Raw genomic sequence first — 27376 nt, forward strand, 5'->3', positions numbered from 1 at the left:
TTATTGTGTGCACCACAATAACTTAAGTCTAAAAACAAAAAATGCCAGAAATGAGACATTTTTGTCATAGTTTTAAATAATAATAATAATAATAATAATAAAAGTCACACAAAACAATGCAGATTTGGTTGTGATTTATTAATATAGAGGAAAAAACTTTAAAATAAATAAAGACAAGAGACCAAAACATCAGATCCCAAAAACATAATTTTATTCTTCAGGAACTTACAGAACGTTTGTTACATCACAACAACTACATACTAATTCATAGCATTATACTTCAATTGTAATAACATCTTTTTAATATACTGACATCATAATAATACAGTTCTATCATAAACACTATTATACAGTATTGTTTACTATATTATTATTTAGTATCTAAAGCTTTTATAACCTTTCCCATTAAATTAGTATTTTTGCACAGGATCTTTTAAATGAAGTCAAATTCACTCAAATGAAAGCTAATGCATATATACAGTATTAACTCATCTAAGCATTAGCGGCTAATGTTCATTTTGACTGCATCTTAGGAATTAGCACAAAATCAGACAGACTTCCAGTTATTATGAGTCCAGTTGTGACCCACTGCTTTTATCAACGTAATGTCCCACATATCTGGAAGGGTTTAGGGGACACGTTGACTGCTTCTTGGGGCTCAAAGCAAGGTTCTTCTAGTCCTTCCGGAGGCGAGAAAGAAAACCTCTGAAGCAGGGAAGTAAAGAACAGGAAGAGTGCGTTCCGTGCCAGTTGCTCACCCAGACATGCTCTTTTCCCTGGGGAATTTAAAGGTAGGATACATACACATAATACTTTATAGAAAACTTTAGAAACTCTGCTCTTCACAACAAGATTACAGTTAGTAAGAAAATAACTTTTTATTCACAAAACTGTCCTGCTCCAAGCAAATAAATGAATAAATTATATTTTACATTTGAAAAAAGAAGCCTATTTTAGGGCCATTCAAATGTTTACATTGTGAGATCATTTTCATGACAATCACGCAAATGTTATCCTCCAATTATCCAATTTTGAAGTATTAATACATCATAGTAGTACTCCCTTGGTACTGCCTTTAATTTTTGCTGATTTGAATTAAAAATATTTTACAACAGTGTCTTTTTTTACTGTTTGTTCATTTATTGAATGAATGTAGTGATTAAAGATTACATCAACAATAAAGCTGCACATGGATCAATTTTGGTGTTATGAGCATTACCATAGAAACAAATAATTTCTGAGTCTGTGGACATGAACAGCTCTGAGTAGAACCTTGAGTTGTAATGTCGACAATGTCGTGGTAGTCAAGTTTGCACTCTGACTTGAGTCCGCTCTCGAGTTCAACTTTTAATGGACCTGGACTTGGAAGCATTTTTACATGGACTTGACTTGGACTTGAGCCTTTGGGACTCTGGAAATCTTTGGCTTTTGTGATGCATTGAAAAAGTAAGAAAAAGAAAAACAAATTTAAACAAAAATAAAATAACAAAAACAAGAAATTAGGGATGTCATAAAATATCAATATATCTATTATTGATCGGCACATCATTTTATCTATATATTTTTGAGGGATTGATATATTAAAATTAGCCGACATTTAAATTAGAAGACCAATTTTCATGCTTTCCAATACTGTTGGCCTCTGTTTAACAGCCTGGCGTAGTAAGTATGAAGACCACAAGAGGGCGATATAATATTTATCTCACACACACACATAGGATGAGCTGATGTGGCACAGGAGATTTTAGTCCAAAGTTACGAAAGTTTTGGTACTTCTTCAAGAATGAACAAAGTGACGTTGATGAGTTTGCAGGTTGGTGTAACTGCGCAAACTGAACGAATAGAAATGGCAATGTTTATTTTGCAATTTCTCTGTATGTAGCATTGAATAGGTCTTTCATTCAAGCTTTCAAAACACAAAATGACAAACTTGTAACTAAAAATACATTGTGTAGGCTCTATGAAAGATACTACTCCAGTTATACTAGAGTAAAAAAATCTTTGTTCTTTGATAATGATTTGGGTTGAATTGAATGGAAATCTATGCAACTTATGCACTGTGGCGCTGGCTCTCGGTGTAGAAAATAAATTAATGTTTCTAATTTTGGAATGTGCCCTCTTTAATTTACCCTGCCACTTACACTTTATTAAAGTTGTGTTGAGAAATATATTTGACTATATATAAGGACTATATATATATATATATATATATGTACACTTACCTAAAGGATTATTAGGAACACCTGTTCAATTTCTCATTAATGCAATTATCTAATCAACCAATCACATGGCAGTTGCTTCAATGCATTTAGGGGTGTGGTCCTGGTCAAGACAATCTCCTGAACTCCAAACTGAATGTCAGAATGGGAAAGAAAGGTGATTTAAGCAATTTTGAGCGTGGCATGGTTGTTGGTGCCAGACGGGCCGGTCTGAGTATTTCACGATCTGCTCAGTTACTGGGATTTTCACGCACAACCATTTCTAGGATTTACAAAGAATGGTGTGAAATGGGAAAAACATCCAGTATGTGGCAGTCCTGTGGGCGAAAATGCCTTTTTGATGCTAGAGGTCAGAGGAGAATGGGCCGACTGATTCAAGCTGATAGAAGAGCAACTTTGCCTGAAATAACCACTCGTTACAACCGAGGTATGCAGCAAAGCATTTGTGAAGCCACAACACGCACAACCTTGAGGCGGATGGGCTACAACAGCAGAAGACCCCACCGGGTACCACTCATCTCCACTACAAATCGGAAAAAGAGGCTACAATTTGCAAGAGCTCACCAAAATTGGACAGTTGAAGACTGGAAAAATGTTGCCTGGTCTGATGAGTCTCGATTTCTGTTGAGACATTCAGATGGTAGAGTCAGAATTTGACGTAAACAGAATGAGAACATGGATCCATCATGCCTTGTTACCACTGTGCAGGCTGGTGGTGGTGGTGTAATGGTGTGGGGGATGTTTTCTTGGCACACTTTAGGCCCCTTAGTGCCAATTGGGCATCGTTTAAATGCCACGGCCTACCTGAGCATTGTTTCTGACCATGTCCATCCCTTTATGGCCACCATGTACCAATCCTCTGATGGCTACTTCCAGCAGGATAATGCACCATGTCACAAAGCTCGAATCATTTCAAATTGGTTTCTTTAACATGACAATGAGTTCACTGTACTAAAATGGCCCCCACAGTCACCAGATCTCAACCCAATAGAGCATCTTTGGGATGTGGTTGAACGGGAGCTTCATGCCCTGGATGTGCATCCCACAAATCTCCATCAACTGCAAGATACTATACTATCAATATGGGCCAACATTTCTAAAGAATGCTTTCAGCACCTTGTTGAATCAATGCCACGTAGAATTAAGGCAGTTCTGAAGGCGAAAGGGGGTCAAACACAGTATTAGTATGGTGTTCCTAATAATCCTTTAGGTGAGTGTATATATATGATATAAGACTATTGTGCAACGAGAAGCCCAATTTATTTCTGAAAAAAATATTTTTGGCTTGCAACGGGTAGACGAAGAGACAATGACGATGAAGTGTGAAAAACCCAAGTGCAGTTTATTCACATGATGAATATCCCAAGCATGATTCCAAAAGTGAGAACAAACATAAACATGAACAACTTGACTAAACTTGACTTGTCATGACTTGGCTTGAATTATATACTCAACAATACTTGACATTGGCAAACATGAGGGCTTAATACTTGGAGAAAACGGAAAGGCATGTAGCCAACATACTATAAAAGGCAGGTTCGCACAGGACCCGACAATAGGTAAAATTGCACTCGCTGCAAGATGCAGGGGTTTCGGTGCACGAACACCCCTGAGCAAAACCACCCACAAGGTGCCGATTTCCACAAATGCTGTAGATTGAGCCTAACTTGTATTGAGCCCAGAATATTCCTTTAGGAATACACCCTTGATAACGTGCTAGGTCATGTAAATGCCTTTAAACGGTGTTCATTAAATGTGGTAAGGTCATAAACCGTTTCAGCAAACAACATGCATGTAAACAGCTTTACGACGTGCCATTTGCAATCAAAATTCTCAGCGAGTTAGAAACTACGATGTTATATCATTTGTTTGTATTTTTCGAAACTCCAGCAGATAGACATAAAACAAAAACATACATTGAAAGGACAAATTGATAATGAAATAGTAATAAAAAATACTTTAATTTGAAACTATAAGATCCCTGGTTGAATTTACTATAAAGCAGGTGTACTCTTTTCTAAATACTGTAGATATTAATACGAAATGCATCAGAGGTATGCTTTTGCAACATTTGACACATTGCTTTTCCTACTTTTGAAGGTTAAAATAAGAGTAAACCATTGATGTAATGACTTTGTGTTGAGTTTACAGTTACAATTTTGACAGATTCAATTAGACTCGCACTCGACTTTGTCTTGAGTCCGATTCGAAACTGTGCTGTAGGTGTGATTGATACATCAAATTGTGCAGCTTATTGAAAAGGAGTGTGCTAATTACGTTTCTAAGTGATCCGAGAGGAGACAAATACCTCATAGACTGACAAGTACATTGTAGAAGGGACCCGAGCCATATCAAGAATATCATCAGGCTTTGAGAGTGTGATCTTTTGACTTGGGCCATTAAGAACCAAGATTTTAAATTACCTGCTGAAAATGGATAAAATGCTTCCCGTTTCATAAAATGCCTTTGGTCATCCAGGAAGTGTTCAGGATAAAACTGATTTGGCTTTTCCCAATGTGATGAATCCTTCAGCACAGAAGAGAGACTACACATGACAAGTGTGCCCTTGTGAAAAGAAATATATAATTTTTTATATTATTACTGTACATACATTTACGTTACTTAACATAATGCTATGCTAAAGTTGATTATTATTTAGTAGGTGATTTTGCAGTTTTTGTCTAAAACAGTGGCAAGTATTAACTTAAGATCTACAAGATGTGGCCTAGAAATCACAGTTGCACAGTAAACAACAAATGTTTAATTCTAAGGGTCAGAGAATGTTAGTTGACTTAAGAAAATTGACCTCAAGCATTACAAATGTATACCTACTCTACATCACTTCAACAATGCTCAAAAGTCTTCTAACTCAAAAGGCCTCTTGTTTGCCTATAGAGCTCAAGTGGAGCCATTTCATTTGTATAGTTAAATGACAGATACTGTCCAATAAGCTCTTAAGTGTCTTTTTTCTTACTTTAGGGATGATGTATCCAGAAAGCGTAGTGTCTCGACTAGTCAGACGGGGCACAATTAGAGGTAAGATATTGCCCACTCTCTGAATTTCATGAATAACGGCGTTAGTGTAAGGCATGCTGCCTCTGTCGGCCAAACATGGATGCCGCAACTTTCCGATTACATAATCAATCTCATCTTGGACTTTCTCTGAAAAATTAAAACAATCACTTTTATAGGCTCGGTTAACAACAAGACAATATGTTTTGACCATCCAATTGAAGTCAGAAGTCTACATACACCTTAGCCAAATACATTTAAACTCAGTTTTTCACAATTCCTGACATTTAATCATAGAAAACATTCCCTGTCTTAGGTCAGTTAGGCTCACTACTTTAGTTTAAGAATATGAAATGTCAGAATAATAGTAGAGAGGATAATTTATTTCAGCTTTTTTTTCTTCACATTCCCTGTAGGTCACAAGTTTACATACACTTAGTTTGTCAAAATGTTAGATCTTTGTCCCATGTGCACTTGCAAACTGTAGTCTGGCTTTTTTTTTTGGCGGTTTTGGAGCACTGGCTTTTTCTTTGCCGAGCAGCTTTTCAGATTATGTTGATATAGGACTAGTTTTATTTTGGCTGTATATAAACATTTCCTCAAGCATCTTCACAAGGTCCTTTGCTGTAGTTCTGGGATTAATTTGTACTTTACGAACCAAACTATGTTCATCTCTAGCAGACAGAATGCGTCTCCTTCCTGAGCGGAATGATGGCTGCGTGAACCCATGGTGTTTATACTTGCGTACTACTGTTTGAACAGATGAATGTGGTACTGTCACAGTCGGTCTCCATCGTGTTTCCTAGGACTTATTTTTAAATGTTTCCCCGGACTACATTTCCCATCATGCTCTGCCCTCATCACTGCCATCTGTTCCCCATTGTTCTCACCTGTTTTCCATTCCCTCGTTAGCCCCTGTGTGTGTATATATACCCTCTAGTTTTGCATTTCTTTGTCAGTTCTTGTTCGTTGCTTCATGTTTGTTTGCTTCACTAAAAGCTTGGATTTAGATCCAGCATCTCCCGTCTCATTTCAGCAACCATTCTGACACACATGGATCTAGTTGCAGTCAGAATTCTGCTTCCTAAGCAAGGGGGCTGTCCAGTTGAGGATCACATCTGTGAGTTTTTGGAACTAGTGAATTTAGTGCACTATCCAGACCACTCTCTGGTGGTTTTCTTCCAGACAGGTCTGAATAGTGCACTGAAGGAACTGATGAATCTGGCTGATCCTCACTGGACACTCTGTGAATATGTGGAGAAGTCTCTGGAACTTTGCTTTTCACATTACACAGTGGATTATGGCAGGAACCCCAGGCAAAAACCTGTCTCTTCGGCTCCTTGCTCCAAGCCCGCTATGGCCAGCAAGCCTGCCACGGCCAATGAGCAAGCGCCCATGCCACGCCCAATGAAAAGGTCACTTTCTCCCCAGTCTCTGCCCATGCTTACAACCACGGACGTCGTTCCCCAGTCGCTGCCAGTGCTCATGACCACAGAGGTCTGTTCCCAGTCGCTGCCAGCTCTTGTCGATCCTCCAATGGCACCGCCTTCCATGGCCTCGCCCCTCGAGACTCCCACGACTCCGCCTTCCATGGTCTCGCCCCTCAAGCCTCCCACAGCTCTGCCTTCCATGGCCTTGCCCCTCAAGCATCCCACGGTTCCGCCTTCAATGGCCTCGCCCCTCGAGCCTCCCATAGCTCCGCCCCTCAAGCCTCTCCTGGCTCCACCTACCTTCGTTGAGCCTCTCCTGGCTCCGCCTGCCTTCGTTGAGCCCTCCTGTCTCCGCCTTCAGAGTCTTCCACGACTCCACCCGGTCCCCCAGAGACTCCTCCTTCAGCGGCTCTACCCGCACACCCAGCGATGATGACTCCAGTGGTTCCGCCCGCTTCTCCAGAGACGACTCCTCCAGCGGTTCCGCCCACTTCTCCAGAGACGACTCCCCCAGCAGTTCCGCCCACTCCTCCAGAGACGTCTCATCCAGTGTCAGCCCTGTGGCCGCCTCCCAGACCTAGTCCCTGCCCCCACCAATCCTTATCCTGGAGTCTACTCGCTGGCCACCTGGTCATTTTCCGGGTCCCCTTCCTCACCTGTATCTTCCTGCCCTCCTCAGCCATCTTGGGGCACCAGGAGTCACCCCTTAAAGGGGGGTTATGTTACAGTCTGTCTTCCACATGTTTCCAAGACTCTTATTTTGAAGAGTTTCTCCCTGGACTACGTTTCACATCATGCACTGCCCTCATCACTGCCATCTGTTCCCCTTTGTTCTCACCTGTTTTTCATTTCCTAGTTAGCCCTTGTGTGTGTTTATATATATATAAGCCCTCTAGTTTTGCATTTCTTTGTCAGTTCTTGTTTGTTGCTTTATGAGTTCATGTTTGTTTGTTTCACTATTATCATCTTCATTAAAAGCCTGTATTTAGATCCAGCATCTCCTGTCTCATCTCAGCAACCACTCGTTACAGAAACCTTCAGGTATTTGGAAATTGCTCCCAAGGATGAACCAGACTTGTGGAGGTCCACAATTTTTTTTATGAGGTCTTTGCTGATTTCTTTTTATTTTCCCATGATGTCGAGCAAAGAGGCATTGAATTTGAAGGTAGGCCTTAAAATACATAAACAGGTACACCTCCAATTCAATACACCTCCTATCAGAAGCTAATTGTCAAAATTCTTGACATAATTTTCTGAAATTTTCCAATCTACTTAAAGGCTCAGTTAACTTAGTGTATGTAAACGTCTGACCCACTGGAATTGTGATATAGTCAATTAAAAGTGAAACAATCTGTCTGTAAACAATTGTTGGAAAAATTACTCATTTCATGCACAAAGTAGATGTCCTAAATGACTTAACAAAACTATAGTTTGCTAGTACTAAATATGTGGAGTGGTTAAAAAATGTGTTTTAATTACTTCAACCTAAGTATATGTAAACTTCTGACTTCAACTGTATATTAAGTCTATTCATATACTGTGTCATGTACTGTCATATGTTACATTTATTGAATAGATTTCTTCAAGTTTACTTACTTTGGACTTTGGGGTACTTAATCATCAGACGTAAAGACCATTGTAGGATGTCCGTCATGGTCTGCGTCCCAGACTTAAACAGATCCACGGTGATAAAGGCAAGGTTATCCACTGTGAAAGCTGCCTCTGTATCCTTGCGTCTCTAAAATAAATAATGGATTAGAAAACACTGGACCCCCTAGATCCAATCTGTTATGTAATGTCTACTTTTCACAATCAGTTCCTCAAGGATAAAATGTTGACCTACAATTGTACTTGTTTTCTAGGAAATATGTCACACTATGGAAGTAAAATGGGTTGCAGTAGCATTATTATGTTGGTGTTAAAACCCTGAAATGAAAAAGTACCCAACTACAAAGTACTATAGAAAGCAAGAAATAATAATTCATATCTTACCTTATCTATTTCGCCGATGTAGGCATCTATGAAGTCACGGTGATCAAAAGGATCCCAATCTTTCTTTTGTTTCTCAATTCGTTTTTTAATGAAAGATGTTAATTTTGTATAGCTTGATAAAATTGTCTCATGTGATCCGTGGAAACGTTTAACAAGCCAAGGAAATGCCCTGTAAAGCTAAAGATAAGTTAAAAGGTATCTTTCCAGCCAAGAATTGGTAAGCTACATGTAAACTTCATAAGCAAAATCCAGATTTCATAGTCAGAAAAGTGAAAAGAAATTACCTGAATCACTGGAATATTGTTCAAGAGAGCGGACTCTGAATTTTCATGTAGAAGGTTCTGGAAGTCAGTGCCATTGAAGTCAAGACGCTTCCCAAACACAAAAGATCCAATTACATTAGCTGTGGCATTGTTTATGATGTCACGGGGATTGAAAGGTCTTCCTGTCAATTGATAATATTGTTAATATAAGTAGATAATGAATAATTCTATTTTAATATTTTTTTCAAATAATTCAGTTAATCAGGGCCAAAATCTGAATGGTTGAAAAAGATCACATTAGCATTGAAAAGTGCTAAGAAAAAAATGGCAAAGCACAGTTTATGTGATCTGCTCTTGTATAAGGATGGGTGCGAACAAAAGAAGTCGAATATGACTGGTCCTTTTAATGTTTTCACAGCATGACCTGCTTGTTTACTCTTTGGCAAAACTTTAGCAGATAATTTAGTTTTTTCCTCCCTCGGTGTGCTAGTCCAGAGGTTTATCAAAATTAAAATTAAGGTTACAGAGCTTTGCAATTGTTGTTCACAAAGGTGACTGATAGTTCAACTTCTTTTCTGATCTCAATTTCCTTTAATCATAGCATAATGAAATTTCAGAATTTGTATTGACAACTTGAATTTTTTTTTTTATTAGGTTTGAAAATACTTCATTGGTTGGGTTTCCCGAAGCACTAAGTTGAACGTTAGCAGCACAAATAAATAAAATGATTAAAAAAAAGCATGATAATACAGGAAAGAAAACGGTGCATGTCGTGCCCTTTTATTGGGTCTTCAAGAAACACAGGAAACTAACTGGGCGGTTGCGTTAACACAGTCCCAGAAATAAGTAAAATCTTATCTGACAAAGTTTTATTTGTTCACTTGTTCGATTTAAATACCACATCAAAATTCAATACAGGAAATGGGCAAATACAGCACCATACCTTGCTCTTGCTCAAAGGCCTCACACAGGAATTTGCATTCTTGTTGAATGTGAAACTCCATATCTTTTTTGCCCTCTGAAAAGGTCTTCAGGTGAGAGGCAGTAAAGTGGCGCTGCTTCCTCCACCTGTATCCATTGCTTAGAGAAATGCCTGTAAAGTTTATAAACAGGTTATATATTAATCAATAAGTTAACTAAATGACATGTAGCCTCTTAATTCCTTTTCAAGGTTTATTAGAAACATTTACTTTCGAAAGTGTATTTGGTAAGTTGACATGCTATATCTAAAAATATTTTAAATGATTTTGCAAATGATTCTATAATTATTATGCATGTAGCTTATTTAACGCTGTTAATTAAAGGGATAGTTCACCCAAAAATGAAAATTCTTTCATCAGTTACTCGCCGTCATGCCATCACAGATGTGTATGACTTTATTTATTCTGCAGAACCCAAATTAAGGTTTATAGAAGAATATTTCAGCTCTGTAGGTCCACACAATGCAAGTGAATGGTGACCAGATATCTGAAAGTCCAAAAAGAACACAAAGGCAGCATAAAAGTAATCCATATGACTGCAGTGGTTAAATCTATATCTTCAGAAGCAATTTGACAGGTGTGGGTGAGAAACAGATTTCATTTTTTAACCAGCTCCAACCAATAGGTGGGAATATGCACGAACAATGTGAATCACCAAAAAACAAAAGAAGAAGAATGTGGAAGTGAAAGTGGAGATTTAAAGTTAAAAAGGACTTAAAAGGAAAATATTGATCTATTTCTTTCCCACACCTATTACATCACTTCTGAAAACATGGATTGAACCACTGGAGTCATCTGGATTACTTTTATTCTGCCTTTTATGTGCTTTTTTCACTTGCACTGTATTGACCTGAGATATTATCCAAAAAATCTTTGTTTGTGTTCTGCAGAAGATAGAAAGTCATACACATCTGAGATTGCATGAGTATGAGTAAATGATGAGAGAATTTTTATTTTATGGTGAACTATCCCTTTAAGAGACTACATGGAATGTTTTTACTTCCATCTGTCACACTGCGGTGCCATTTAAAATAAACACAGCCATCATACAGCTCAGGAAGGAGACACATTCTGTCTCCTAGAGATGAACGTAATTTGTGGCAAAAAGTGCAAATCAATTCCAGAACAACAGCCAAGGACCTTGTGAAGATGCTGGAGATAACAGGTAGACAAGTATCTATATCCACAGTAAAACAAGTCCTATATTGACATAATCTGAAATGCTGCTCAGCAAGGAAGAAGCCACTGCTCCAAAACCGCCATAAAAAAGCCAGACTACAGTTTGCAAGTGCACAAGGGGAAATTTTCTCTGGTCTGATGAAACAAAAAAAAAAACATTTTGGCCATAATGGCCAATGTTTGGAGGAAAAAAGGGTGAGGTTTGCAAGCCGAATAACACCATCCCAACTGTGAAGCATGGGGGTGCTTTGCTGCAGGAGGGACTGGTGCACTTCACAAAATAGATGACATCATGAGGAAGGAAAATGATGTGGATATATTGAAGCAACATCTCAAGACATCAGCCAGGAAGTTAAAGCTCGTTCACAAATGGGTCTTCCAAATGGACAATGACCCCAAGCATACCTCCAAAGTTGTGGTAAAATGGCTTAAGGACAATCAAGTCAAGGTATTGCAGTGGCCATCACAAAGCCCTAATCTCAATCCGATAGATAATTTGTGGGCAGAACTGAAAAAGCATGTGCGAGCAAGGAGGCCTACAAACCTGACTCAGTTACATCAGTTCTGTCTGGAGGAATGGGCAAAAAGTCCAGAAACTTATTGTGAGAAGCTTGTGGAAGGCTTCGACAAATGTTTGACCCAAGTTAAACAAATTAAAGGTAATGCTTCCAAATACTAACAGTGTATGTAAACTTCTTACCCACTGGAAATGTGATGAAAGAAATAAAAGCTGAAATAAATAATTCTCTCTCTAGTTTAAGAATGTGAAATGTCAGAATAATAGTAAAGTAGTGATCCTAACTGACCTAAGACAGGGAATGTTTTCTAAGATTAAATGTCAGGACTTGTGAAAAACTTTTTTTTAAGTTTAAATGAATTTGGCTAAGGTGTATGTAAACTTCTGACTTCAACTGTACATGATCTGGGTACGATTGTAATCTTTAATCATGCTATTGCACAAGAGTCAACAGTAGGCAATTTACCATTTCCTTGAAACACCTCTGTAAAAAGAGGAGAAATGAGTCGGTCCAGAAAGCAGTCCCCTTGTGTTACCAAAACCTCCTTTACCAATTTGTATCCAGACACCAACACAATCTTGTCATAACCTTCTCTAAGGCTGAATATGTTACCAAATTGTTCAGTCACCTGCATGAACAAAATAAATACATTTTAAAATGCTGATTGTGTACATATTATAATATTTACAGTACATGTATGAAATTAATATAAACATGTAAGACTAGATGTAAAATAATGAGTTGAAATGGTCTTTAAAGCCACACTGGTTTTACCTAAAACTTTAGAGCAGCAATTAAACTTAGGTTTTTAAGGGGAAGTGGGTGGAATTTTCATTTTTTACCTTTGTGTGAGTAACAGCCTGAAATTTTAGTCATTATTTACTGCATTTTTTATATTATCCCTTTATATATATATATATATATATATATATATATATATATATATATTTGCATCCCTTCAGATTACCATACTTTATCAGAAGGGCAAAAGCTGTATGGACTATGTAGTGTTTTTGACCTTTTGGGAGCTTGACAGATGAGGTCACAGTGAGAATGGAAAATTGCTGTGTGATATTTTTTTATCCTTTTGTGTTCGGCTACTTTTATGGTCTTTTTTTTTGTCCCTTCTGGATCTTAACAGACAGTGTCACTATTAAGTAGGGTATTGTTGTATGAAAAATAACTGTGTAAAGATTCTTCAAAATGTCTCCTTTTGACTTCCACGGAACAACAAATAACATAGCATACAGTTTTGGGACAACATGAAGGTGAGCACAAAATATTCCTAAATGTTATATATTATTTAAATATTTTTTTTGTGTGTGAACTTTCTCTTCAACTCTTCAACTCTGAAATCAATAAATCATGCTAACATCAAGCTGCTAAATGAGACACTTGGTCATGGATCATTTGCGATGTTGACTATAAAAGCGGTCTAACACTTTCATGTTTATTTTTTTTTAAAGTATTATGAGAACCGAATTCTGCAAGTTCATTTAGTGTGGAAAATGGGACAGTTTTAAATACAATTAAAATTAATCATGAAACACGTAGGCCTACGTAAACTATATTGTCAATTTTAAGTTCCCTCTCGAGAGGTCTCTCCTATTGCGTAAGTAGCTTACGCTATGGGAAAACTCAGTTTCTCGAGAAATATTGAAATCTTTATGTAAAACGCATTGCAGCTGCACAGCAGACAGCAATGAGCGAGGCAGCTCGGTCATTGGCTGTGCTGCGGCAACTTGCTCGAACCAATGGCGGGGCGATTCTGAACGCGCGACCAATGGCCGAGATGGGCGTGGCTAGGGCTATATATTAGGCGCCCCGCCATTAGAGTTCTTTAGATTTAATCTCCTTCAGCGAAGACCTTCTCTTCGCTGGATCCTCCGGATTATTGGAGTCTTTTCGCCCGCCGTCGACAAGCCTACAGCAGGACTGCTACGAGGACGCCGGCGCTTTCAGCCGCCTTCAAAGCCTTCTGCTACGCCATCCGGCGCGCATCACCCTGATATCCTTTTGCTAAGCTACTTTGCAAGTGTTCGCCTCTGCGACGGTTTTTGTATTTTAGTAAAAGAGCAATTTCGAGGCGTTGTTCCAAATGCCTTCCACCTGCGCCTGCAGAGGCCTTCTTCCTGACGGGACCGTCGCATTATCTGCACTCGCTGCCTGGGACCCGACCACGCAGAAGCTGCTCTCACTCGAGGCGGATGCCCCGAATGTGACTCCCTGGGCCTCACCGAGCTGTGCGCTCGCCGCCGCTTCGCCGCGAAGGAGCCTGCTACCACCGTGCTGCCGTCCCTCTGTTCGAGCCGCGCAAGAAAAAGCGCCACTCACAGAGGCCGCCAGAGCACGCGGACTTCAGTGACGTCACGCCGGGCCAGTCCCCGCGTGCTTCACCACTATCCGAGAACTCCCCGCCGCCAGTCCATTTCACGCAGGCGGACCAGCACCCTCCAACAGAGCGGTGGGTCTCGTCTCGTTCGGCGCGTCAGGGGACGACGGTGAAAAGGATGACAGCCTTTCCATTGACGCTGCATCCGACGACTGGCCGGGCTCGGCCTTCGACCCCGCGCCGTCGACATTAGCGGACATGAGCACGGGCACCAGCATGGACTCGGAGATCGTCCGCATCCTATCTAAAAGCCGTGGAAGACCTCGGGCTTGACTGATCTTCTCCGGAAGAACCCGCCCGCAGCCGGCTGGACGAGTGGTTCCTACAGGGGCGCCGGCAAGCCCCTCGACAGAGACCCTCCCCTTTCTTCCCCGAAGTTCACGACGAACTAGAGAGAGTGCGTGTCTCGCAAAAGCCGGACCACTCTCTCCAAAACGTTTAAAACATTACCCAGTCCCCTTACAGGCGGCTGGAAATGTCTGTACAGCAGTCAATGGGCCAGTCACAGAACTCGCTCACCTGCAATCAAACGCCGTTTTAACGGCGACACACAAGAATCACAAAAAGAGTCATTTTCTGCTTGTGTCACTAAGGGGTCACATGTCCGCACTAAAGTGCGCATTCCCACATATCAATACTGTCCAAACAGTGCCGAATACTTCCCCAGCTCCAGCTGGACGCCCCATAAATGTAGATCGTGTGCCTATTGTCATGTATGCACCACTACACACAAGCACTGTTCCCACAATTATAAACACGTCCCCAGTAAAAGCGGGAAATACTATAAAGGTAGCGCGTGCCTGCTGTCATGCATGCACCCCTACACACAAACACTGGATGCATGGCCAGATACCCCCCGCCGCGAGCGGGAGGCTTTATGAAAGTGGCGCGCGTGCCTACTACAGTATATGCACCCCCACCCATAAGCGCTGCCCGTACAGTTTCAAACAGTTCTCTGGCTCATGCCGCGAGCCAAGAAACTCCCCGCTAAGAGCGGGAAGCTTTATGAAAGTGGCGCGCGTGCCTATTACAATGTATGCACCCCCACCCGTAAACACTGTCGATACAGTTTCAAACATTTCTGCAGCTCATGCTGTGAGCATTATGGAGATAGCACACGTACCTGTAATCTCACACGCACCCCTGCACTCGGCACTCAACAAAGCCGCTCAGCGTGCGCCCGTGCTTCTGAGAGCTGTAAGCTCAGTGTTAGCACAAGGCGATTCGCCGGTGGGGCCCATACAAAGGGGTCACATGTCCACACTAAAGTGCGCATTCCCACATATCAATACTGTCCAAACAGTGCAGAATACTTCCCCAGCTCCAGCTGGACGCCCCATAAATGTAGATCGTGTGCCTATTGTCATGTATGCACCACTACACACAAGCACTGTTCCCACAGTTATAAACACTTCCCCAGTAAAAGCGGGAAATACTATAAAGGTAGACTATTTTACAGCCGCTATTTTCTCGTCCCGAAAAAGGACGGCGGCCTCCGCCCCATCCTAGATCTCAGACATCTGAACAAAGCTTTAATGATTCGCTCGTTCAGAATGTTAACGACCAAACATATCCTCGCGCAAGTTCAGCCTCGGGATTGGTTCCTATCAGTGGATTTGAAAGACGCTACATTCACATCCCGATGGCAGCCTCATCACAGGCCTTTTCTGAGATTCAGCTGAGGGACAGTCATACCAGTACACAGTACTACCATTCGCCTATCATTGGCCCCCGTACATTCCACGTAAATGTATGGACGCAGCACTTTCCCCTGAGACAGCGGGAGTCGCGAATACTGAATTACCTCGACGATTGGCTAATCATAGCACAATCAGAGAGTCAGTTGACAACGCACAGATCTTGGATATCAGCCATCTAGAATGCCTGGGTCTGAGAATCAATTTTGCAAAGAGCGTGCTATCCCCCAGCCAAAATATCTCTTTTCTGGGAATAGTGCTAGACTCAGTGCAGATGACGGCGCGCCTCTCATCAGAGCGCGCGCTCGCTATTTGGCGCCTTGCAACATCATTCAGAGCGGGCGCGCACGCCCCCGTCAAATGATTTCAAAGGATGCTCGGTCTCATGGCCTCGGCATCAGCTGTACTCCAGCTAGGATTGTTGCACATGCGTCCTCTACAACGCTGGCTCAAGAGCCGTGTCCCCACTCACGCGTGGCGCTCGGGCCACTTTTTAATCAGAGCGAATCACGGCTGTATAAAAGCCCTGATGCCCTGGAAAGCCGTCGACTGGTATCAAACCGGCGTGAGTCTGGGCGTGAACACACGGAGAAAAATGATCACGACAAAATAGGATGGGGGCCCTTTACGAGGGCAGGCCTGTCTCCGGCTTTTGGTCAAACCCGGAAAAGTGCCTACATATAAACTGTCTTGAAATGAAAGCGGTCGCCTTGGCTCTCAGAGCCCTGCTTCCGTACCTGAAAAACGAACACGTCCTGGTCCGAACGGACAACATGACGGTAGTATCGTATATAAATCGCCAGGGTGGACTCAGGTCGAGCTCCCTGCACTCTATGGCCAGGGAGCTCATCTTATGGTCACAGCACAACCTGCGCTCGCTGAGAGCAGCGCATGTGCCAGGCGTCCTGAACCAGGGAGCGGACATGCTGTCCAGAGACAAAGTTCTCCCAGGGAAATGGTCTCTCCACCCCTTGACGGCTCAGTGGTTATGGCAAACCTTTGGCGAGGCAGAGGTTGACCTCTTCGCCTCCAGGGAAAATGAGCACTGCCCTCTTTTCTTCTCAAAAAGCACGGACGCGCTCGCCCAAGTCTGGCCGAACCGCCCCTTGTATGCTTTTCCCCCGATCGCGATGCTACCTCAGGTCATCAGTCGGATCAGGGAAGTGAAATGTGCAGTGCTCCTGGTAGCCCCACTCTGGAAGAACCAGATGTGGTTTCCAGAACTGATGCAGATGATGCAATCTGCCCCATGGCCGATTCCGTTGAGGCTGGACCTCCTCAGGCAGGCCAATGGGATGATTCTTCATCCCCGCCCCGATCTGTGGGCCCTTCATGCATGGCCCCTCAACGGGTTCCCGAGAACCTCCCCAGTGGAGTGTTGAGAACCATCACTGAGGCGCGAGCGCCCTCTACGAGGCGCTTATATGCCCAAAAGTGGAAAGTGTTCAGTGACTGGTGTGATACCAAGAGCTTGAACCCCAAATCGTGCAAGATACCAAGTGTACTCGCCTTCTTGCAAGAGCTGCTGTAGGCGGGCCACACACCCTCCACGCTCAAAGTCTATGTGGCTGCCATAGCGACGTCACACAATCCTGACAAGGGACGCTCATTAGGGAAAAACAACCTAATCATTCGTTTCCTAAGAGGCGCTAGGAGGATGAACCCTCCTCGCCCCCCCTCGGTGCCGATCTGGGACCTGGCCACGGTCCTGGACGCACTCAAGAGTGCCCCGTTCGAACCTCTCCGAACCGTGCACCTTAAACAGCTCTCGCTCAAAACTGCGCTCTTGCTGGCGCTCGCCTCAGTCAAGAGAGTGGGCGACCTGCATGCGCTGTCATCAAGCGCTGCTTGCCTGGAATTTGGACCTAACGACTGCAGAGTTGTCCTTAGGCCAAAGCACGGGTATATTCCTAAAGTGCTCTCCACACCCTTCAGAGTACAGGTTATATCTCTGGCAGCGCTATCGTCTCCAGCAGACGAAAGCGACGCTAATTTACTCTGCCCGGTAAGGGCGCTCAGAGTATATTTGGAACGTTCTGCCCCGTTCAGACAGACGGAACAATTATTCGTATGCTTTGGCGGCCGCACTAAAGGTCTCGCAGTTTCAAAGCAAAGAATATCGCGCTGGATAGTGGATGCTATAGCGCTGGCTTATGAAGCCAAGGGCCTTCAATGCCCCTTAGGCGTCAGAGCTCACTCTACGAGGAGCATGGCCTCCTCGTGGGCGTGGTCGAGTGGGATACCCATTGAAGATATTTGTGCAGCGGCAGGCTGGGCCTCGCCTTCGACATTTATCAGGTTTTATAACCTACAGGTCCCCTCATGGCATTCCAACATTCTATCAGCCTGACTGTAGTATGAACTGGAGTATGTATTTGCTGAGCATTATCTCCTCCCTTATAAGGTCCGTCTCTGACTGACTTAGAGGGTTTTTTATGCATATCAGTAAGTAAAAAAAAAAAATCAGTACATAAGATATGTGCTTATGTTTTTACAATGAGCGCCCCACCATGTGCCACCTTGGGGCAAGGCGCTCTGTATTATCCCATTATATAGCTCGCTGTTGGCCGGCTCGTTGAATAATCACTTTGCTTTAAGGCTCAGGCATCTGCCTCTGGCTTTATAGAGCGAAGTCAGCATGCACGGCGTTTTGCATGGTGTTCCCATAGCGTAAGCTACTTACGCAATAGGAGAGACCTCTCGAGAGGGAACGACTCGGTTACTAACGTAACCTCGGTTCCCTGAGAGGAGGGAACGAGTATTGCGTAAGCTGCCGTGCTTGTGCTTGGTCAGTTCGCTTCAGTCGATTGAACCTAAAGAACTCTCATGACGGGGCGCCTAATATATAGCCCTAGCCACGCCCATCTTGGCGATGGGCGTGGCTAGGGCTATATATGTTCAGAGTCGCCCCGCCATTGGTTCGAGCAAGTTTCCGCAGCACAGCCAATGACGAGCTGCCTCGCTCATTGCTGTCTGCTGTGCAGCTGCAATGCGTTTTACGTAAAGACTTCAATATTTCTCGAGAAACAGAGTTTTCCCATAGCGTAAGCTACTTACGCAATACTCATTCCCTCCTCTCAGGGAACCGAGGTTACGTTAGTAACCGAGTCGTTAACTTTATTTATTTTACGTAAATGACACTTCACTTCAGTGGTACTATTTACGTAAGACGTGTCCATTGAAATCATTCAGCATTGGCCATGTAGCCTATAGTAAAAATGTACATATAAAATCAGAACATTTAGCAGATGCGAACTTGCTCAGTTCGGTAAAGTTGGACATATATTCTCCGAATCTTATGCAAAAGCCTTTGTTCCTAACTAACTGTAGACCATTGGTGTGTGAAGTGATTTTGGTGACACTACACTTTGTAAGAGAGACGTTATTGAATATTTTTGTAGTATAGCTTTTCGGTGTTGCACTTTGTAGACGGTCCCTGCACACCATTGTTGCCAACTTAGCAACTTTGTCGCTATTTTTAGCGACTTTTCAGACCCCTTTAGTGACATTTTTTCAAAAAAGCGACTAGCGACAAATCTTGCGATTTTTTTTGGACAAACCTTAGCAACTTTCCAAATTCCAAATATCGCCAGTACTGCAAGCGTGAGGTCTTACTTCCCCGCTGCGTCTGCTCTGTTCAGTGAGCGGCTGAGAGGAGCAGCACATTCTGTTGACTGCAAGCCAGCGGACATAGACATGAATGAGCTGCGCATGTGCACGCTGTGTTAGCAGGAACCAATCAGTGATCACATAGCAGCTGCCTTCTCCTTTGTTTTAATTCAAAACATTTAATTTGACCGTTTTTTCTTGGTATGCGCTTATATTCACTACTAATCAGAGTTTTAGTTCATTCCTGTTCGGTTTCTGAACTCTCCAACTTCAGATCGTATATTTACAGACTCTATACATTTTACTTATCCAAACACAACAATAAACCTTCTTCAAACTCATAAACATGTAACGTTAGCTAAGTTCCGTTCCGTTATCTAACAGAAAATATGTAATTGAGAACCGTTTTACTGGACATTCGGCTATATACTTATATAAAAACAGTATGAGCACGGTTTAGGGGAGATAACCGTTATTATAAACTGAAGTAGGCTACATTGCCGACAAATTAGGCAGAATGCAAATACGACGCGATGACGTCATTAATATGCTAATGACGCATGACATCATCTGGCGACATTTAGCTACTTTTCGAGCAGGCTTTTATGGAATGATATTCCGGACATAATTCAAAAGGAATTGCAAATTGTATTTGCAATTGCGTTTTCAATTTGTGGACGCATAAAATGTGACATAATCCAAACGCAATTGCAAATCGCGCATTACGGTTTGCATTTTCGTTTAAGCGAACGCACAGTGACTGCCAAATTTCAAATGGAAAAGCAAAGTCCATTTGCAACTGTGTTTCCCATATCTTACGAGTTTTGGCCCTGTCATATTTAAATAGCAATTTCAATTACCACGTCTGCTTTTTCACTTTCTCAGCATCGCGTATGTAGCCAGCCAAAACAATGGAATACTAATTCCCTTAGTATTTCCATTTCCGATGCCTTACACGGAAACCTGTCAATCAGGGTCAAGGGTGGGATTATGCTATGGGGCGTGTTTGTCTTGGGAAGTGACATCACTCACAGTCTATCAGGATCAATAATTAGCACTGCACTTTATTCATCTATAATCTCACACTGGACTGTCAACATATTCTCCTCAATATACTACTTCATAGATATTTCATATACTCCTACTTATTGTATTGTATATTGTGTGTATTGTTTACTGTACATCGTATATAATTATTGTGTTGTGTAAGTATGTGTACATTTGATTTGTAAATTGTGTTGTGTAAGTATGTTGTTTACTGTAATGGGTATATGTCTCGTCACTGTCATGACTGCCATGTTGCTCGGAACTGCACACAAGAATTTCACCTACTGTTGCTCTTGTGTACATGGTAGTGTGACAATAAAGTGATTTGATTTGATTTGATTTGATAAACCGGCATCTGTTCAGGGCATCACCTCTTGACCGTCGACTGTGAGTGACGTCACTTCCCAAGACAAACACGCCCCATAGCATAATCCCACCCTTGACCCTGATTGACAGGTTTCTGTGTAAGGCATCGGAAATGGAAATACTAAGGGAATTAGTATTCCATTTGAGTAATAGAAAATCAGTTATTTTGAATTCTTATAATAAAGGTGGCTTAAATTTCATTGATTTTGATTCTCTTAACAATACCTTAAAAATTAATTGGCTTAAACGTTTCCTTCACAATCAATCTTCTATTTGGAGTATAATCCCAAGATATATTTTTTCTCAATTAGGAGGTATACATTTTCTTTTAATGTGCAATTATTCAATTAGTAAACTTCCTGTCAAACTTTCCAATTATCATCAGCAGATGCTTATGGCTTGGAAACTTATTTACAAGCATAATTTCTCGCCACACAATTTTTTAATTTGGAACAACTGTAATATTCTTCATAAGAGGAAATCTTTATTTCTTGAAAACTGGTTCAATAATGGGGTGATATTAGTAAACCAGCTATTTGATAGTGAAGGTAATTTATTTAATTATTCCGATTTTGTTTCAGGATACCAATTCCCAGTATCTAGTAAAGAATTTAATATAGTTTTCAAGGCCATCTCTTTGGAAATCTGTATGCTGTTTAGAAACAATAATAGTGCTACAGTGACTTCTGTTTCTCCCCTAGCCCTGAATCTACTGTGGTTGGTTCTATTTGTTTTTCAATACATAAATCCAATTATAAAATTAGGTCATTATTTTTGGACCCTGTTACTTCAATTCCTTCCTCCATTTCTTATTGGAATAACCTTTTTGATGATATTAAATGGTCATATGTTTGGTCACTTCCTCAGAAATTCTTTCTAACTAATAAAGTTAAAGAAATATCCTATAAAATTATTCATAGATTTTATCCAGTTAAATACTTTTTAAAGAAATTTAGAAATGATATTGATACTTCCTGCTCTTTTTGTAAAGCCTCCTCTGAAACTGTTGATCATTTGTTTTGGGAATGTCTTTTTACTCGGTCTTTCTGGAACAATATTGATGCTCTGATTGTCCAAAAGGTTTTATGTAACTTTTCTTTATCATATAGACACATTCTTTTTGGATTTTATGTTAAAGACAAGAATCTAATTAATGCATGTTTTTGTATAAACCTTCTTTTATACATTGGAAAGTTTCAAATCCATAAATGTAAATATATAAAAAGTAAACCCCACTTTAGCTTTTTCAAAGAAGAATTGAAGATGAATTTAAATACAATTTCAACTTCTGTTAACAAGAAAGCAATGAAAACATCCAGAATTAGTGCCATGTTTAATATTCTCTCTTAATGTTTTTTTCTTTTGTGCCCTCTTCTTCTTTTTTTTTCTTTCTTCTCTTACTCTCTTTTCTTTTTAGACTATTGTTGAATATATTTAAATTTCTTTCACATTTCCTCTCTTAATGTATTCTGAACCATAATTTCTCTTTTGTTTTGAAAGACTGTTTATATTTCTTGTATGCATCGTCTTGTTCTGTTTGTTAATAATGCAATAAAAAATAATAATAATAATAAAAAAAAAATTAGTATTCCATTTGAGTTTTGGCTGGCTACATACGCGACGCTGAGAAAGTGAAAAAGCAGACGTGGTAATTGAAATTGCTATTTAAATATGACAGGGCCAAAACTCGTAAGATATGGGAAACACAGTTGCAAATGGACTTTGCTTTTCCATTTGAAATCTGGCAGTCACTGTGCGTTCGCTTAAACGAAAATGCAAACCGTAATGCGCGATTTGCAATTGCGTTTGGATTATGTCACATTTTATGCGTCCACAAATTGAAAACGCAAATGCAAATACAATTTGCAATTCCTTTTGAATAATGTCCGGAATATCATTCCATAGGCTTTAGCTACTTTCCATTGAAAATAGTTGGCAACACTGCTGCACACTCATTTCACAGCCGACTTCATTGATATTTGTCCAGCTCGTACGACGGCTCGTTTTGATGATAATTAGGTTTTAGCTCTTTGTCTAACTTACCAACGTTTCGCTCACGAGTTATTTGATCCTAGAAGTTCGAATATGTGAATATATGTCCAACTTCACCGAACTAAAGTGCTTTTAGACTCGCTGAATGTAGGAAATATTATAGATATATATATATATAGTATTAATATTATTAAATGTACAACATTAACGCACGCTCCAAAGCCTTTACAATTAATTAGTTCTTCTTTCATATAAATAAAAGTAGCATTTTTGATAGTGTACCTTATCGATTGCACGATAGTTGAAACCAAAGAAAACGTTGCCAAGGAAAGGAAAGCCCCATGGTCCTGGTGGAAAGTTGGGCGCATTCTTATTCTTCCATATGTCAAAAATTAGTAACGATATGAAAAGAAAGCTCAAAAAGCTCTTAACATCTAATGCATTCAGTAATGATAACAGCATGACGGAGTAAGAGAGCTAGCTGCACGGAACAGCTTGTTTCCAAAGTCCACTTAACGGAGTCCCTGAGTGGACATGGTGATGGGAAAATGAGTTCGTAGGAGAAAATAAAATTATATATTATTCCCCCTGAGGAACATTTTCGCGAGAGAGTTCTGCGTGCTCTCATATTTGCATTCCCGCAGATATCTACGAACTTTTGGGGATATATTGATTTAGTGACTCGAATCTGACACGACAATGCATTCTTACTTGAAACTTATGAAATAACTGTGTAGTATAGTATGGAAAGCCAAGATCTTTAAATGTTCCCAGCGTTACTCGTCATAATTACATAATTTACTTGTAAGAATACCAATTAGAGAGCTCTCTAATATAATTTTTTTAATCACATTAAAGATATGTTTAATTGCAGAGCTCTCTGATTCAATTACAGAGGTTATTTTTTTTAGTAGTAAGAATGCAATTGCAGAACTATTGAATGTTTACAGGTATAAATGTAATTTTAGAGCTCTGCAATATTGAGTCTTAATAGTAAGTATTGCAATGTAGAGCTCTCTATTCAGTACCATCTCATTATGTTAAAGATGCCTCATGCATATTCATCTTGCTTGTATATATTGGCAGGTGGGAAGATGTGTCTGTATATATTTATGGGGGTACACATATATCAGTATATGATTATATAATATATCACATATTATACTATTATTTTATTACACATATTATTATTATGTTATTAAAAATATTTTGTACATTAGGCACAACTTGTGAATGCAGGAAAAACAATGCCAGGGTAAATGAAAAAATAATTCATAGAACATTTTATTCAATTAAAAAATCACAAATAAATGTTTACTCTGAAACTTTCACATAATCAACACATTTACATTCAAAACATTGTGTGTGTGTGTGTGTGTGTGTGTGTGTGAGCGTGTATTTATCACTTTGTGGGGACCAAATGTCCCCATAAGGATAGTAAAACCCGAAATTTTTGACCTTGTGGGGACATTTTGTCGGTCCCCATGAGGAAAACAGCTTATAAATCATACTAAATTATGTTTTTTGAAAATGTAAAAATGCAGAAAGTTTTCTGTGAGGGTTAGGTTTAGGGGTAGGGTTAGGTTTAGAGGATAGAATATAAAGTTTGTACAGTATAAAACCATTATGTCTATGGAAAGTCCCCATAAAACATGGAAACACAACATGTGTGTGTGTGTGTGTGTGTGTGTGTGTGTGTGTGTGTGTGTGTGTATATATATATATATATATATATATATATATTTCTAATTATAATGTTTGGGACAAAATCCACAAGTGTCTGACTGGTAGGATTCTAAAAAACTATTAGTCATTTTTGATCAGATTTAGACAGGCCCCATTTCCAGCAGCCATCACTCCAACACCTTATCCTTGAGTAATCATGATAAATTGCTAATTAGTTACTAGAAAATCACTTTCCATTATATCAAACATGGTTAAAAAACAATTTGGTTCATTAAATGAAGCTTATCATTGTCTATGTGTTTGTTTTTGAGTTGCCACATATGCAGTAGACTGGCATGTCTTAAGGTCAATATTAGATAAAAAATGGCAAAAAAAAAAAAAAAAAAGCTTCCTCTAGAAACTCATCAGTCAATCATTGTTTTGAGGAATGAAGGATATACAATGCTTGAAATTGGAGAAAAACTGAAGATTTCATACAAAGGTGTACACTACAGCAGTGTTTCCCAACACTAGTGTGCCATGAAAGATTGTCAGGTGTGCTATGGAAAATTATCAAATTCCACAAAATAAACGACGGACGATGAGACTAATGCAAGCACTGTATGTGAGGAAAGATTTAGACGATGTTTAGCCTATGTGGGATAGTGTGCCGTGGAAGAAAATGGGTTGGGAAACACTGCACTACAGTCTTCAAAGACAACACGTTGCAACACATTCTCACACCCCAACTCGTCACATACGGACGCTAGGGCAGGACCCCTTGGCGTCACTTATTGATGCGCCGGGTGTACCTTTGGCGTCATTTTACGACAGTAAAAAAACAGTTGGAGGGCCATTGTAGCCTATTCCTTTTTATTTTTATTGATTGCGGTCTCGACTCTCGACCCATTCGCGGCGTGAGCTTACCTGAGACGTGAAATTTCAACGCTACACGCTCCGGTTCAGAGATATGTAGAACGGCGTCATTTTACGACGTGTCCGGTTTTTAAACATCAAAAAACAGTTGGAGGGCCATTGTAGCCTATTCCTTTTGATTTTTATTTATTGCAGTCTCGACTCTCCACCCATTCGCGGCGTGAGCTTACCCGAGACGTGAAATTTCAACGCTACACGCTCCGGTTCGGAGATACATAGAAGTCTATCGGACTACCCTGCGCGTCGAAAAATGACGCCAAAGGTATACCCGGCGGGTCAATATGTGACGAAACTGCCCGAGCGTCCGTATGTGATGACTGGCAAGGACAGAAAGTCAAGTCAAGTCAATTTTATTTGTATAGCTCCTTTCACAACACACATCGTTTCAAAGCAGCTTTACAGAATATCAGCATTAACAGACGATAAAACTGTAATGTCTATAAAGTCGATTAATCATCATTGTGTAATTTAGATAAAATACGATTTTTAATAGTGTTTAAAAATAATTAAATGATAATTGTATTAATAACCCCAGTGAGCAAGCTGTAGGCGACTGTCTTGATGTGGAAGAGATGTGGAAGGCCAGATGTACAACTAAACAAGAGGATAAGTACATCAGAGTCTCTAGTTTGAGAAATAGATGCCTCACATGTCCTCAGCTGACAGCTTCATTGAATTCTACCCGCTCAACACCAGTTTCATGTACAACAGTAAAGAGAAGATTCAGGAGTGCAGGCCTTATAAGTGTGTTATGGATCTGAACCCCATTGAGCTTTTGTGGGATCAGCTAGACAGTGAGGTGGATGAGAAGTGCCGACAAGACAGTCACATCTATGGCAAGTGCTACAGGAAGCATGTGGTGAAATGTCACCTGAGTATCTGGACAAACTGACAGCTAGAATGTCAAAGATCTGCAAAGCTGTCATTGCTGCACGTGGAGGTTTTTTGATGAGAACTCTTTGAAGCAGTTTAAGAAGTTATAAAAAAAAAAAAAAATAAATATTTAATCACGTAGTTTTTCATGTTATTAATGTCCTGACTATACATTATGATCAGTTGAATGCCACTTTGGTGAATAAAAGTACCAATTTCTTTCCATATGAGCAAAATCTGTGCATTATTTTAAACTTTTGGCCTCCAGTGTATATCCCAAGGACATGTCACCCAGGGTCACGTGATCAAAATGGTAAAATGACTTCCTCAAAGTGACCATTGCATGCATCCTATGCTAAGAGCATTGTGGAAGGGCCCTTCGTGGAGGACTTGAGTTGCTCACTTTCGTTTGTAACACCCCTTTGTGCAGTAGAGTCTGAAGAGGTTGGAATACTGTGAATTTATGAAGGACACCCAACCTCCCAATAAATAAATAAAAAACATGCACTCTGTCTCTAAAATTAAAATATATACATTTATATGTACTATGTTTTGTACTATAATGTGCTGTGCATAGTTAAATAATTTTTCTCTATATTTTTCTATATAAACTTTCACAATATATATGTATTGCCAAACTTTACATTTTAGGGAATTTTCTCTTGTATATGGCCCAGATGACAACACATTGAGTGTGCGACTTGGCTATGGCAAGCCATGGAAAACATTAACTTCTGGTTGATATTTGTTTTTTACTTGGAAGAACACATGTATGTGTGGAAGTCCGCACCTCAGAATGTTCAACAATGGCATTTTAAAATCCTATTACTGATATTTTCAGGACTGTTTGCAAATGCACAGTAATTTTATTCTTAAAGCAGTCCTTGTTTTGAAGAAAAAAAATTATCTAATATTTCTTCAGTGCCTAGGATCAAAAGTGTTAGCTATAGATGATGTGTGTAGGGTTATTCAGCTAATGTAAATACTATTTGAAACATGCACTTTATATTATTCTATGAAATAATGTCTGTTACTAATTGTATATTATACTAGTGTGTGTCAGGATCCTGTCTCTTTGTCAGTCATGTTTATTGGTGTGATAGGTTCCTGACACCCATGTTCTGTGTTTTCATGTCCGTAGCATAGTGTCTGGGTCCTGACGCTTCAGCCTAGTTCGGTTCTGTTTGACATGTTTTTCTCTATCGT

The 27376-nt window shown here is 40.3% G+C and overlaps 1 protein-coding gene across 1 annotated transcript; it reads right to left on the bottom strand.

The window, feature by feature from the left end:
- Window positions 1-224: 224 nt before the first annotated feature.
- On the bottom strand, window positions 225-23188 carry LOC127625301 (cytochrome P450 2J4-like). The gene is made up of 9 exons (XM_052100509.1): window positions 22979-23188; window positions 12059-12221; window positions 9860-10009; window positions 8938-9098; window positions 8654-8830; window positions 8258-8399; window positions 5194-5381; window positions 4643-4784; window positions 225-776 (listed from the first exon to the last, which is right to left on the bottom strand). The coding sequence occupies exons 1-9, from the start codon at window positions 23156-23158 to the stop codon at window positions 598-600; spliced, it is 1482 nt and encodes a 493-aa protein (XP_051956469.1). The 5' UTR covers window positions 23159-23188; the 3' UTR covers window positions 225-597.
- Window positions 23189-27376: the final 4188 nt, after the last annotated feature.

The sequence above is a fragment of the Xyrauchen texanus genome, chromosome 3, assembly GCF_025860055.1.
Source record: "Xyrauchen texanus isolate HMW12.3.18 chromosome 3, RBS_HiC_50CHRs, whole genome shotgun sequence".
Lineage (NCBI taxonomy): Eukaryota > Metazoa > Chordata > Actinopteri > Cypriniformes > Catostomidae > Xyrauchen > Xyrauchen texanus.

What these genes read in the sequence shown, in the direction of transcription:
- LOC127625301 (XM_052100509.1), bottom strand. Translation starts at nt 23,158, where the DNA reads ATGCTGTTATCATTACTGAATGCATTAGATGTTAAGAGCTTTTTGAGC. An exon ending in ACAATATTCCAGTGATTCAG is followed by an intron (nt 8,831 to 8,937) that starts GTAATTTCTTTT and finishes ACTTATCTTTAG; the next exon opens with CTTTACAGGGCATTTCCTTG. An exon ending in CTGGATACATCATCCCTAAA is followed by an intron (nt 4,785 to 5,193) that starts GTAAGAAAAAAG and finishes TCTTTTCACAAG; the next exon opens with GGCACACTTGTCATGTGTAG.